This window comes from Lithobates pipiens, unplaced genomic scaffold (assembly GCF_037356315.1).
Source record: "Lithobates pipiens isolate NorthernLeopardFrog02 unplaced genomic scaffold, aLitPip1_a1.2 Scaffold_13, whole genome shotgun sequence".
Lineage (NCBI taxonomy): Eukaryota > Metazoa > Chordata > Amphibia > Anura > Ranidae > Lithobates > Lithobates pipiens.
The window spans coordinates 463,906,918-463,920,650 of NW_027507718.1; the positions used below are offsets into that span (position 1 = coordinate 463,906,918).

The 13,733-nt window shown below is 40.6% G+C and overlaps 1 protein-coding gene across 1 annotated transcript in view; it reads right to left on the reverse strand.

Annotated features, from left to right (window-relative positions):
* The window catches only part of ABLIM2 (actin binding LIM protein family member 2), a 234,885-nt gene that overhangs the window by 123,805 nt on the left and 97,347 nt on the right, over nt 1-13,733 (reverse strand). Inside the window, exons 10-12 of the mRNA XM_077477846.1 lie at nt 12,936-13,082; nt 2,897-2,929; nt 70-190 (exon numbers count right to left, since the gene is read on the reverse strand). Of these exons, the coding sequence (XP_077333972.1) occupies nt 70-190; nt 2,897-2,929; nt 12,936-13,082 (301 nt within the window). The remainder of the gene's footprint in view (nt 1-69; nt 191-2,896; nt 2,930-12,935; nt 13,083-13,733) is intronic.

A 13,733-nucleotide genomic window follows, 5' to 3' on the forward strand; every position in this document is an offset into this window, starting at 1 on the left:
TTATCTAAATTTTCTGTACATAAGTGGATGAAAATATAACACGATAAAAGCAATTTATTCCTACTTTACCTGGTCTGCTGTAATGTTGAGGTGAATGAGATGTTGGAGTATAACGGCCATATCCTACGGAGCCGGTGGAGCTCGGGCTGGAAGCTCGGTACTGTTTCAGTGACCGATCCTCAAGATCGCTCTAATGGAGTAGAAAAATTAAATAAAACAAGTGTGCCATGAAAACCATCATATAGTATTCATCTAATGAATCATTCCATCACCGCACCAGCAATGATTTCAACCTCTAAGTCTATGGCTGTCATATGTCATAGAAAGCCAATAAAGATGTCAAGCTTCCTGACCTATTACTGCTGAAAAAGTTGAATACCCTCAAGGAACACCTTAAAAATTAACTCTCAAGCAATCTATATCGAAATGGCTTAAAATGGGTCCAGGAGTGCAGAACGAACTGCACTCTTGTCATCAATAGAAGTATGGCCAAAAAGCTTTGACCATACTTCTCCTTTCACATAACCCCATTGGTTTTGGCAAAATGGCATCCACATCCATTTGGGCAAAATGATGGGTTCTCTTGATAGTCTAGGGGACAAGAAGAGAGGCGCCAGGTGACCAATAGCGTAAAACAGTTTAATGAGTAAATATAAAACACGGTAACAGGTTCAACGCACAGGGTAATAATGAGAGACTGTCTGTGCCCAGGTGGGCTGTGTGAAAGATCCCACACGAGATAGTGGAATAGTCCTAGCTGCAGTGGCGGGTCCGTGAAGTAAGGAGGGAGGACGCTGGAACCACGAGCTGCAAGGAGCCGAATGACAGCTTTAGGAGGCGTGACTTGCCTCTGAAACACGTTCTGATTGGTCAGTTCTACTCTGGGTTTGAAAGCTGTAATTTGGCTCCTTGCAGCTTGTGGTTTCAGTGTCCTCCCTCCTGCCTTCACGGACCTGCCGCTGCGGCTAGGACTATCCATCAAGAGAACTTCTTTAAAGCAGAGCAGACATAGGCCAACCATAGCCGGTTCAAATCTCAGCTGATTCAGCAGGAACTGACTGAGATTCGAACCGTGTGTGGACAGGCTGAATGTACCAAGTTGATCAAACCAGTCTGCTGGATTTTACTTGTCATTATCGATAGTGGCTGGTATATCTGCTAGCAATAATCACTGTCTTCTCCCAGCAGGGGTGGCTTCCCTTGCCCGCCCCGCCCCTCCACCGGGAGAATACAGTGCCTTCACTGGAGGGATTCCCCTGTCACAACTGTCTATGTTGATTAGGGAATCGTGCAAATTACTTTCCTGCAACCCATGGTTGCAGGAAAGAAATTTGCTCAGTCTATGTCCAGCCATAGACACCAACTAATTCTGGGTGTCTAGTTCTGGAGATTGGCTGATTTGCATATCAGAAGCCCTCCTAAATCAGACACCACTGAAAGTAGGTCAAACAGAGTTCTAAACAGTTCCGTAATTAGAAAATACAGCAAAGCTTTTGTTTTCTTCAAATATTTTCCTCTGAATAACAAAGCAATGTGTCTACTACACTGCCTTTGTTCAACTGGGGCTGCCCGCTTTACAAGATACAAAACCTTTACACTGCAAGATGACCTATGAACCAAAGAGATTTCAGGTCCCAATTCACACCAGAGCAATTTTCTGCTTGAAGCTCTAAAACACTCAAGAAGACAAATCCCGTTTGTTTCAAAGTGTAAGGTATGTGTACAGCCCTGAGCAGCTGCATGCCCTCATTCCGGCGGGCAGTCAGGGGTCAGTAAAACTGCAGCTTAACGCCTTGGTCGCACGTGTGAATATTTTATATATATATATATATATATATATATATATATATATATATATATATATATATATATATATATATATATATATATATACTTATATATATAATGTTTGATGTTATTAAGCATCAAAAATATAGTTTGATGCTTATTAACATTCCTAGATCTCCTGGGCATGTGACAAATTTCAGTGGGGGGGCTTCTTATGCACCAAGTATGGTACGGTGCAGATTCAGCACACTTCTAATTGCTTATTGCGTGCTAGTTTTTTTTTATTAAGGATGCTAAAAAATATTTCTTAAAGGATAACCAAACCCAAGAAAAAAATAATATATTGCAGTTTACAGTCCTATCTTTCACATAATATTTTGCATGATATTACACGGAACAGAACATGAATGCTTCAAACAAGAATTCACACACTCAGCTCAACAAACAACAAAAGAGAAACAATAAAACAATAAGGTACAAAGTGCAGTAAGGTATCAAGGCTATCAATTGGAAATTCGTCCCTTGGTGATTTGTCATGCGATTTGACAGTTCAAAATTGCATGACAAGTCGCACCCCCTTACCAGCAATGTAACCATTCAAATTGTTGCAACTCTATATATATATATATATATATATATATATATATATATATATTTATATTTAAAAAGGTTTCTGCACTACTTTTTTTGCAATTTCACTGCAACTTGCTTTGACTTCTGCCAGATGAAGTCACAAGCCACAGTAAAAGTGGAGGTCTGCGGCTTTGAAATTGCGCTGAAGTAGCGTGATTTCAAAGCTGCACTGGTGTGAACCAGGGCTTACTCATCTGATTATAGTAATCTGAAATCTGATTGCCCATCAATTACTGACCTTTGCACACTGACAGTACACTTCTACCACACTGCATAAAATAACATATTAACAGTTAAATTCTTGGGGCGTTTGCAGCTTCTTTGTACAGAGTTCTATGGATTATTTTTCACCAGATATGAAATAAAATAAGAATTATGGGATCTTGGCGAGATGAGAATGCCAGCATGACAGAAGCAAAAGGCAAAAATAATAAACAAACAAAAAAATCACAAACATGTAGACATGGCCAATTACCTCTGTAGGTGTTGGAGAGAGCAACTGAGGTGACTGCAAACAGCAACACAAAATAGGAGATTAGTGAGACGGCTCCATGCATGATGGGTATAACGACATGACAACAGTTCTGAGAATCCATGTATAACATTTGCAGGTATTAAATATTCATGTGCACAAGTGTAAAATCAATACTACTAATAACCATAGCCTATCTGTACTGTATCAGCCTATCACAATTAGTAGACAAGGGTTACTGGAAGTTTGACGGTTCATACCTGGAAAGTCTACTGACAAGACTAAAAATGGTGATCTGGGTTTACAGCCCACTTAAAAAGATTCCCAATCATTTTTACAGTTACTGGATACGTCATTGCACATTTCGTTACAATGGTTGTAAACCTCAGACATAGTACATGAACAAAGAATATCCTTCTATAGTGTGTACTTGTCTCAATTAAGAGAGCTTTGTGGTTGATTTACTAAAGGCAAATAAACTACAAAGTGCAATTGCTGCATAGCTTAGTAAATGAGCAGAATCTCTGCTGACTTTCATTATCCAATCACGTGCAAGCAAAAATTATGTTTTTTATTTTAATTTTTTTGCATAGGATTAGATGCGCTTTGCAAAGTGAAGCCTCACCTTATTTACTAAGCTCTGGAGAAGCTGCACTTGCAGAGGGCAACTTCACTTTGCAAAGTGCAAAGTCTATTTGCCTTTACTAAATCAACCCCTAAGGCTGCATTCACACCTGAGCGTTTTCAGTCCGTAAAACACTTGTAAAACGCTCATCTCAAAAGTTCAAAAATGCCCAACAAGCAAAATCCCATTCATTTTGGCCCCTGTTTACATCTGAGCGTTCTGTCGCCTGAAGAAAAACGCCTGAAGCTCAAAAAAGTACATGAGCTTCTTTTTGGGCAGATTACAGGTGTTTTACTGCTTTTTACATTGGTGACCTTTTGACCTGTACAAAATCGTGGCAACAACGCGGCAAAAATTGTGGTAAAACACGTGACTTCCTGCCTGAAAACCATATGCTCAGGTGTGAATGCAGCCTTACGCCCTTTTCACACTTGTGCGACTTGGGACTGCAAAGTCGCATGACAAGTCGTACCCCATGATTTCCAATGAGTACCATTCATATCTATGCGACTTCAAGTCCCACCGACTTCAGAGTAGTCCCTGCATTACTTTGGTCCGACTTTAATGCGAGTTGAGGTCCATAGACACAGGCATTCCCTGAAATTGTATCAAAATCATGGCCACGAAATTGCAGCAAAATCGCGCGAATTTCAAGTCGCAGCAGTGTGAAAGGGGCCTTATTGTCATTTCTGTCTGCTGCTTTGTTCCTCTGCTATCAGCATGAGTCACTTTTGATAGATTTTCCTGACACTAACAGAAAAATGGTGACAGGGAGGGCCCTCCAGCTGATTGAACGCCTTAGCTCTGTTCCTGTGTGCTGTGTAAAGGAGGGGGTCCCTTCCTTTCCCTCCAATCAGCTGTCAGAGCTCTCTTTAGTGAACTTTGCAAATGTAACTTCCGCTCCCCGCCCAGTTTTTTCTGACAGCTCAGACAATCTTTAAATATTCTGGACTTTGAATGCATGTAGAGAAGAAAGGGCTGCAGATAGACAGGTATAACTTATGTTGAAGTATTTGTTTCATTTCTGTGTATCACCTGAGGCCAGTCACTTCGCTGGGTATATGTGAGGGTTTATAACCACTTTAAAGCAAATATGTTCTTTACCCATTTAGGGCAAAGCAATCAATTTGCTTTACACCCCCCCCCCCCCCCAATCCTCCTTGGCAGGATTAGGAGCCAAAGGGAATACCCCCTACTTCCAAGTATAGAAGAGGGGGGGCTCTTTAAATTTCTTTTGTATTATTAATTTTTACACTGTCCCTTTAATTCTGACCTCAGATATCCCCTCTACCCTGGAAAGCATGAGATAAAAAAAAAAAACACATTGATCTCTGCATTCTAGGGGAAAAAAATGTCAGTATTTCCATGTGCCAGAGCCAGAAGTGACGACGCCGCTTCCGGCCTCCCAGGGTCATAGAGATGGTCGGAGAACATCTGGTCCTCGGCAAGCTCTGTGGTAATCCGCTGCTTCCTGATCGCACAGGAGAGCCCAGAAAGGCACCAGAGGGTGGGGGCTAATGAGCTGCTAGGATGGCTTTAACATTGCAGGAAATCGTCAGCTGAAAAAAAGATATCAGGATGATGCCTGTAGCTGTAGGTGTCATCCAGCTATCTCCACTCAAAGTGCACAACAACGTCATGCAGGCAGGAGTTGGTTAAACTGTGACTCTGGTGACTTCCAGCTTACATAGACCCCTCCTATGCTCCAGGTTGCCTTTACTTAAAGTGGACCTTCTGTCATTATTTTAACTTTCCATCTATTAAATCTCCTGCCCTTGTTGTTTTAATTTTGGATAGTAAAACATTTTTTTTTCTGCCAGTAAATACCTTATACAGCCCACTTCCTGTTTTTTGTCTGGTCATTAGCCTAGGCATATGACATCATGAACAGCTCTCTCTCTCTCACTCTTGTGAGAGTTTGCCAGGAAGGGCGGGATCAATCATAAGAGGGCCAATGAGAGCTGCAGGGCTGCAGAGCTAGAGGTGTGTCTCTGTGTGTCTGTATAAATCCAGGTAGTGAACAGGCAGCAGCTTCAGCTGCCCACAGTTAAAATGGTCGCAGCCAGACTCAGTGGAGGGAGATTTCTGCAGCATATTTGACAAGTACAGAATCACAGTATATATAAAATAATATGCAAAGTGGTTGGAGGGAAGCTTCAGAATGGCAAAGATGTTTTTATTACAAATTATGTGAGCAGACTGCAGTTCTTCTTTAATTAAAGTGAACCTGTTGCTTTTCCCTGCACTAGCAAAGCAACAGGTTCACGTTCCAGGAAAATGATAATGTGTTGGAAAATTATAGTGTTTCATCAGTGGGCACATATTTTTAGTTGTCACTGCAACTAAAATAAAATTTTATATGAATATCGCATTTATTTACGGGTTTGCTCTTCCATATGGTAAAAAACATTTAGTTTGTAATAACTTCATTCTTAACAACTGTTGAAATAAGATTATTAGCCACAAGGGGTGCATTGTTTTTAATGAGTCAACCGGCAGACTTCCAGTAAAGCACAAATGTTGTGTAGCTGAAAAGCAGGGAATGTGGCTTGTATATGCAATGGATAATGTGAAAAAAGAAGCCCAAAGGCTAACGCTGCACTAGAAAACTATATATAAAATATAGTGAATTGACAAAGCTGCCAACACTGTAAAGTCTAATACAAAAACTCAAATAGATTAATATATACAAAATTAGCGCAGCACTAGTAGAAAAACAACTTTGTAAAATGTTCAAATTTGCAAATGAGAAAAAGAAAAACTAAAGCAAAGTCCCAGTGAAAATTTCAGTCCATAAATAAGGGGTTAAACAACACCCATCTGTGTAAGATATCAGTGGCAGATTGCAGAGGAGAAAACCATGAAAGATCCTTCAAAGAATGTGCCTCCAGATCCACACCCAAGTGAATAAGTAGCCTGCTTACCAGCTATCCGTGACCACTAAAATAGTAGTCTCACCCAACACAGGGAAATCGGTCAATTGCCAATCCCCGAAAGATGACCGCTGGTGACGAAACGTGCAGGGTGGTCTACCACGGAGACGTCATCACATTTTTCCTCTGAGGAGGTTGATGGGCAAACAAAATAGAAAGTGAAGAAAAGTCTGTGGGGATGCCATGGTCTTCATTATGAGACACATTGCTGTATTGCTTGTGAACGTTTTACATCTTGTAAGTGCAACCCACTTATTATATTAAATTCATCTTTTATAAAGTACTGCACTATGGAAGCATTTTCTTTTATATCTTTTGAATTTTATCGTCCTGGCTGTGGTTCCAGATGCCATTAAGGGTCGTGGGGAGACCGATTTCCCTGTGTTGGGTGAGACTACTGTTTTAGTGGTCACGGATAGCTGGTAAGCAGGCTACTTCCTCACTTGGGTGTGGAGCTGGAGGCACATTCTTTGAAGGATCTTTCACGGTTTCATCCTCTGCAATCTACCACTGCTATCTTACACGGATGGGTGTTGTTTAACTTCTTATTTATGGACTGAAATTTTCACTGGGACTTTTATTTCTCTTTTTCATTTGGAAATTTTGCAAAGTTGTTTTTCTACTAGTGCTGCACATAGGCAATAGATAGATATGGATGCTTCCATACACACAAATTTATACTGTATGATTTATAAAAACCCAGTTATTTAAAAACCTTTCAACACTGTAAAAAGGGTATTTACATCTATCTGATGCAAGAGAATACATGTAAAACACATTAATGTAGTACATGGACCTAATATGCAAACAACTCTGAAAGCACACCAAAGCCTCAAGAGGTACACAAGTGTGAACAAAGACTATGACATCTGCAGATGTACAAGAACTGCAGCACAACGCAGATTTCAGCATCCTTTCTGGCTGCCTGCTATGTAAAAGAGTGGTACACAGGACTGACACCCTCAACAGAAGGAGTTTGGCACTGTTGTGTATGATGAGCATTGCAAGCTCCAGTCTACCACCATGAAACTGTTAAGCTATCAAAATGCTGCACACCAACGGTGTAAGTGCGGTCATAGCAGACCATTGGATCCTTATGGAGTAGAACGGGGGGCAATGTATTGATTAGCTGTGCTATATGCTATGAAGCGCCTTCAACCAAGCTACACTCTATACTGATCACTGTAATAAGCACGCTTTATATTTATGCACATATGATTTTGTGTTTTAGACTGTTGCTGTAAACATCTATAGATCTTGTAGTGAATGTAGGCCTATAATGCAGGACCAGAAGGAATAAGAATGGATAAATGGATGTATAGGATTAAATGTATCACAGGTGCACAGGGTATAATGCATATTACATTTTTACATTTTATAATAAAAATGGAGTACAGGAAATTAAAAACAGTTTCTCCGGTGATATTTTCTCATGAATGCAAGAAAGCAAGCAAGCTCCATTAATTCTAGGAGCTGTAGGCACAAAAGCGTTGTTAGGTTCTGTTATACTATAAAAAGAGAACACACAGAGGAGACATGGAACATAGAGGACTACTAGCAGAAAGGCAGAGAGATGCAGAGAGTTGAATCAGCTTTTATGATCCCTGCAGCAGTGAGCTCCTTGTCCCCATCTTTGCCATCACAAACTGCTGTGACCATTCTCCAATACATGACACGTAGAGCATCTGGGTACTGGGTACATTTATGAGTGTGCTATATTTCCATATTCCCAAAGTTTTAGAAGAACCCAGTAGTAAAAATCTGATAACGTGGGAATTCAGAGATCAATCTAGGTTTCCTATCCGCAGGCTGCACATAACTACACTGCTAAACAGAAAGCCAATGTGCAGAAGTATTGCTATTTTATTCCTCTCTCTCTATCACTTTTTCTAAGCACAAATAGGTGACAGAGCAAATACTAAATGATTATTGTGGTGGTAAAACAAATCTGCATCAAAAGACTATGAACGCTGAACTCCTGGTCTACATTCTTGTTCTATGTTACTGACCTGTAAACGATGGAATCCATTGGATCAGTATGAGAAGCAGACAAGTCACTGCCACGTCTAATAGGAGAGCTGAGCATTTGTACTCCATGTTTAATGTTCAAAAACACAGGGGTTGATTTACTAAAACTGGAGAGTGCAAAATCTGGTGCAGCTCTGCATAAAAAAACAATCAGCTTCCATGGAACTGGCACAAACCTAGAATACGGCTTGACTGGCTGACCAACCCTAAGGAATTAGGCGGGATGGGTTTACCGGATTTCAGACATTATTAGTACGCTTCACACTTGGCCAGAATAATTGACTGGCACTGTCATGGTCAAGCAAAGGACTGATGCCGCGTACACACGAGCGGACTTTTCAACATCCAAAGTCCGACGGACTGATTCCGTCAGACTATTCGATCGTGTGTGGGCTGCAACGGACTTTTGATTCGCCAAAGTCTGACGGACTTTAGAATATGGAACATGCTTCAAATTTTTCCGACGGAACTCCGCCGGACCCGGTCCCTTCGAAAAATTCGCTCGTGTGTATGCTATTCCGATGGACTAAAACCGACGCTAGGGCAGCTATTGGCTACTGGCTATGAACTGCCTTATTCGAGTCCAGTCGTACGTCATCACGTTCGAATCCGTCGGAGTTTAGTGTGATTGTGTGTGGCCAAGTCCACTCATTCGAAAAGTCCGTCAGAACTCTGTCGGAACTCCGGCAGAACTCCTTCGGAAGTCTGTCGGACATAAGTCCTCTCGTGTGTACGGGGCTTGAGTATTACTTGAGGAATCCCTTTGCACAACCCCGTTGAAATTCTCCCCATGGATCCCGTGGACTAGCAACCCCATTAGCATACGCAATCACCCCATTACAGGCAATACTTTAGAGATTCTACACTAAATTGCCAAAAGCAAAATCATCACCACTCCTCTTAGCCCCCTTACCCCACTAAAAGACAACCCTGCTTTTCCTCCAGGCACACATGCAATATTTCAATCTTCACATCAAAACACCCCAATATTAGTGGAGGACTGCTACACTGGGGGCAAACTTAACCTCCCTGGCGGTACGATTATTTCGGATTTTAGGTGCTAAAAGCGGTACCATTATTTTGCATGAAAATTTGGCGTTTTATATTGTAGTCCTGCAATTCTTAGGAATAACTCTCTTAAATCTGTCCAAACCAGAGTCTAGCAGACATCCCGGGTATGATAAAGTTTGAAAAATTAAATCATAAATTATAATATAATAAATAATTATAAATAATTGTACCAAATAATAATATAACAATAATAAAAATTATTCAATAATGTAATCAAATCAAAAACACAGAAATTTGCTCAGTTGCAGAATTGTCACTGTCATTACTTTTCAGTATTTGATGACGGATCTCCCCACAAATCGCTATCGCTTAATTCTGCGAGTGATTCTAATTTATTATCGCTGTTTTCTAGCTGGTCTAAAATCATTTTTGATGTACAGTGACAGTTTGGTTGCTATGGGCAATCTCCAGTTTCCAGGCATAAAGAACAGTTTTTATTATATAAAACTGCATGCAGGACACTGGGCAGACCACTAGGGACAACGGGGATGTGAAATATTTACATACAGCAATGTAATCTGTAAGATTACATTATACTGTATGTATACTGTGTGTTTCACTTTTTGAATTTGGCGTCGATCTCCGTGCCTGTGCGTCGCAACGCTCGCAGGGCACGGAGATCGGCGATGTAATGCATCGAGCGAGACACGGCTCGCTCGTACAGCGGGGAGACAACGCTGGATCCGAGGGAGAAGGTGAGTAAACATCCTCCTGGATCCAGCAATGCAGTCCCGAGTCTGACTCGGGGATACCGCTTTTGGTATAAAAAATCCACCCCGAGTCAGACTCGGGAATACCGTCAGGGGGGTTAAGGAGATCCACCCGGGTGTCATCCATCTAAGATTGGCTAAACAAAGTTAGAGACATATGTGAAACGGAGGACACCTTGGCACAAGACACTGGCCGTATAGAAAGATTCCAAAAAACTTGGCAACCCTGGTTCACATTCAGATACTCCCAGGACTTTGAAGATGCTAAGTCCACCCATGCCTCATAAAGATCAAGCATCCATGTGGCCTTATAGGACTAAATAACAATTTATTTTTATTTTTGACACTCGAGTGGACCTGAAAACAAACATTGTTCCCACAATACCTATTCCTCTTTCTCCCCTTTCCCACCCACTCCTTTTCATACAATATCAAGCGCAGAGTACGACAAGAAACGTAACCAGCTCAAGGCCAACAAAGTTCTTTTTATTCCTTTACCACTATAGTGTCTGGCCGATGACAGAGGCAAAAGCACAGTCCTGAGACATCACTACAATTATTGAATGATTCTGGCCTTCCATACAAACCACCACATCTATGCAATACTAGATACATTTCCTAATTTTATAAGTTTTGTCATACTGTTTGGACTATATTTGAGTTGTATCTGCGACATACGTATTGTGCACTCTCTTTATCTTTTCAATAAAAACTAAATGTTTAAAAAAAAAATCAGCTTCCAGGTTTTTTTTTTTTTTTAAAGTTTAATTGAACAAGTTAATGTTTGAAGCTGATTGGCTACCATGCACAGCTGCCTCAGATTTTGCATTCTCTGGTTTTAGAAAACCAATTCCACAGTCTTTTTAAATGGTCATTCTGTCCTAAAGTGATTTTTTTTTGGTATAGATGGAGTCCAGTGGGCTGAGACAACCCCTGGCTATATGTATTTCTTCTTTCTCCAACAGAGAGAACGCAATGCCTTATCTGACAAATCTGTCCCCGTCCAACTGGGAGTTCTGGGTGCTCTCACTCACCTTTGCTTTTCCCATCATCCCATGTTAACTTTTCAATAGTATAAAAGAATACTAAAGAGAGAATGAGAATCATTACACTGGCCACAGCAGGAGTGCAGCACCAGGAGAGCAGAACCAGGAGAGCAGAACCAGGAGAGCAGAACCAGGAGAGCAGAACCAGGAGCTCGGGTAAAGGGATTTCATAGTGCCCAAGAGTTATAGGAAATTGTTGTAGTTTAATTCTTGCACTGACCAAAAACGAAAAATATCAGTTTTTAGTGAACTGACCCTTAACGAGGAGACCCCAAATGCTCCCAATGTAATATCCTTCATATCTGAAACTTCAAAGCCCACAGCAAATACACTTTGGGGTTGATTAACTAAAGGCAAATAGACCGTGCAGTTTCTCCAGAGCTCAATAAATGAGGGGAAATGGTAATTTTCTTGCATGTGATTTGGTAATCTTTGTAAAGTGAAGCTTTACCTCATTTACTAAGCTCTGGAGCAACTGCATTTGCACAGCCTATTTGTCTTTAAGTCGGTGTTGTGTCGAGAAGTGCCCGATATCAAGAAGTGCCTGGGACAAACGGCACATGTACCATACTGAACAGTACAACAGCTGATTTTACGATCAGCTGTTGTGATGGCGAGACGGTGCTTGCGCACAATAGCTGACAGAATACATTTTTCAGTCAGATTGTGCCCCGCGCTCCCATGACGAGTTTATGGCGGTCAGGGGTGGATTTCTACATGCTGTGGGTGGATTTATAAATGATGGACAGTTGGGGGTGGAATTTTTAAAGATGCCCAGTGCTGCAAAACAAAACTTTTTATGCTATTCTTCGAAGAAGAAAAATTTATTCTGTCGGCTATTGTGTTCCTGTGTCTATGGCTGGCCTTAGTAAATCAGTACAGTATTTATGTTCAGTAATCTAAACTATCTAGTCTTCCAGCAGCTTTGTACAACATGCTACTATGTGATTAAAATTAGAACCATGATGGAAGAAATTAAATTAAACATGAAATAAAATGCAATATATAAAATAATGCTGGTAGGTTCATCGTTTTATATATTATTTTACTTTTTAGCTATGATTATTTGCATGTCAAAAGTGAATGGTCCGTTATTTGATGAAATGAAAAATAAGCTGTGAAAAATAATACTTATGACAGTTTTCTAACATAATTGTTAGACATTCTCTAAATGTATACAGCCATAATCAGGAACCACTTACCCCTCTTATAGAAGGCCTTCGTACCAAAAGCAGGGATTTCCCTGTTGTAAGGCAAATATGACAATCTCTTTCCTTGGTCTTAGCTACTCCTAGACTAGTTTTCCATAACTACCACTGAGACCCACAAATGTGGCCCCCTATGGTTTGTGGTTTAAATAAATTTTTTAAGTGGCAGGCCGGTGCCATAATGGCACAACAGGAATACATTTCCACAGTGGTGGCTCTCAGTAAGGCAAACACTGATTGAAAGGACAGAATGTATCTGCTTAACTCATTTACTGTATGCTTAATCCTACAGTTCGTTTTTGGGGCAGTGTACCACTACAAAGTGGACATCCCAAATTTTTGGAAACAATGCCACAAATAAAGCCTTCTAGTCTATTTTAACATCTTAAAAATGTTTATTAATGATGTATATTTGTAATACCTCTCCATAACTATGCCTGTCGTCTGATGAATAACTGATGTACGGTGAATAGGAGATCATGTCAGGACGATCAATATTATAGATAGCTTTACTTTTGGGTAGAGCCGCTAGATCTTTGTAGTCAAGGATCTCATCGCCAAGCTTTGCCTAAGGATGACAGGAAAGAGAAAGAAGATGGACAGGTAAGAACAGAGGACAGAACAGATTACTAAGTAGCCGTTCACTAGGTAAAATGAAATAAAAGTGAAATTCTTAAGGGAAAACACAACAGAGGACAGAAACCTGTACATGCAAAGCTTCTAATGTCAATGACTGCCTTAGGTATGCAGGTTCCACCAATAAATAGTGTATATCCAGAGAGATTAAAAATGATGTACTGCCAAAGTAAAAACTGTAAGTTTTTATGCAAAACACACGTTTTTCAACCATATTCAAGCCGTTTTAAAAGCCTATATGGGGTGGATATTTTCAGCACAAACATCTACAAAAAGGATGCCTGTAGCTCAAAAACTTACTATTCATATGCAACGGATTAGACACTAAGGGGGACCTCAAGTCTCTAGGTATCCTAAGATCCTTTATGGCCATTTTCAGCTGCCCTATCAATTATCTAGAACAATGGTCTCCAAACTAGGCCATTTGCTTGCTTTTATCTGGCCCCTGGGGGCACTATTCCACCCACCGACACCAATGATGGGGCATTATTCCTTCCACTGACACCAATGATGGGGCACTATTCTTTCCACTAATACCAACAATGGAGCATTATTCTTCCAACCGATGCCAATGATGGGGCAT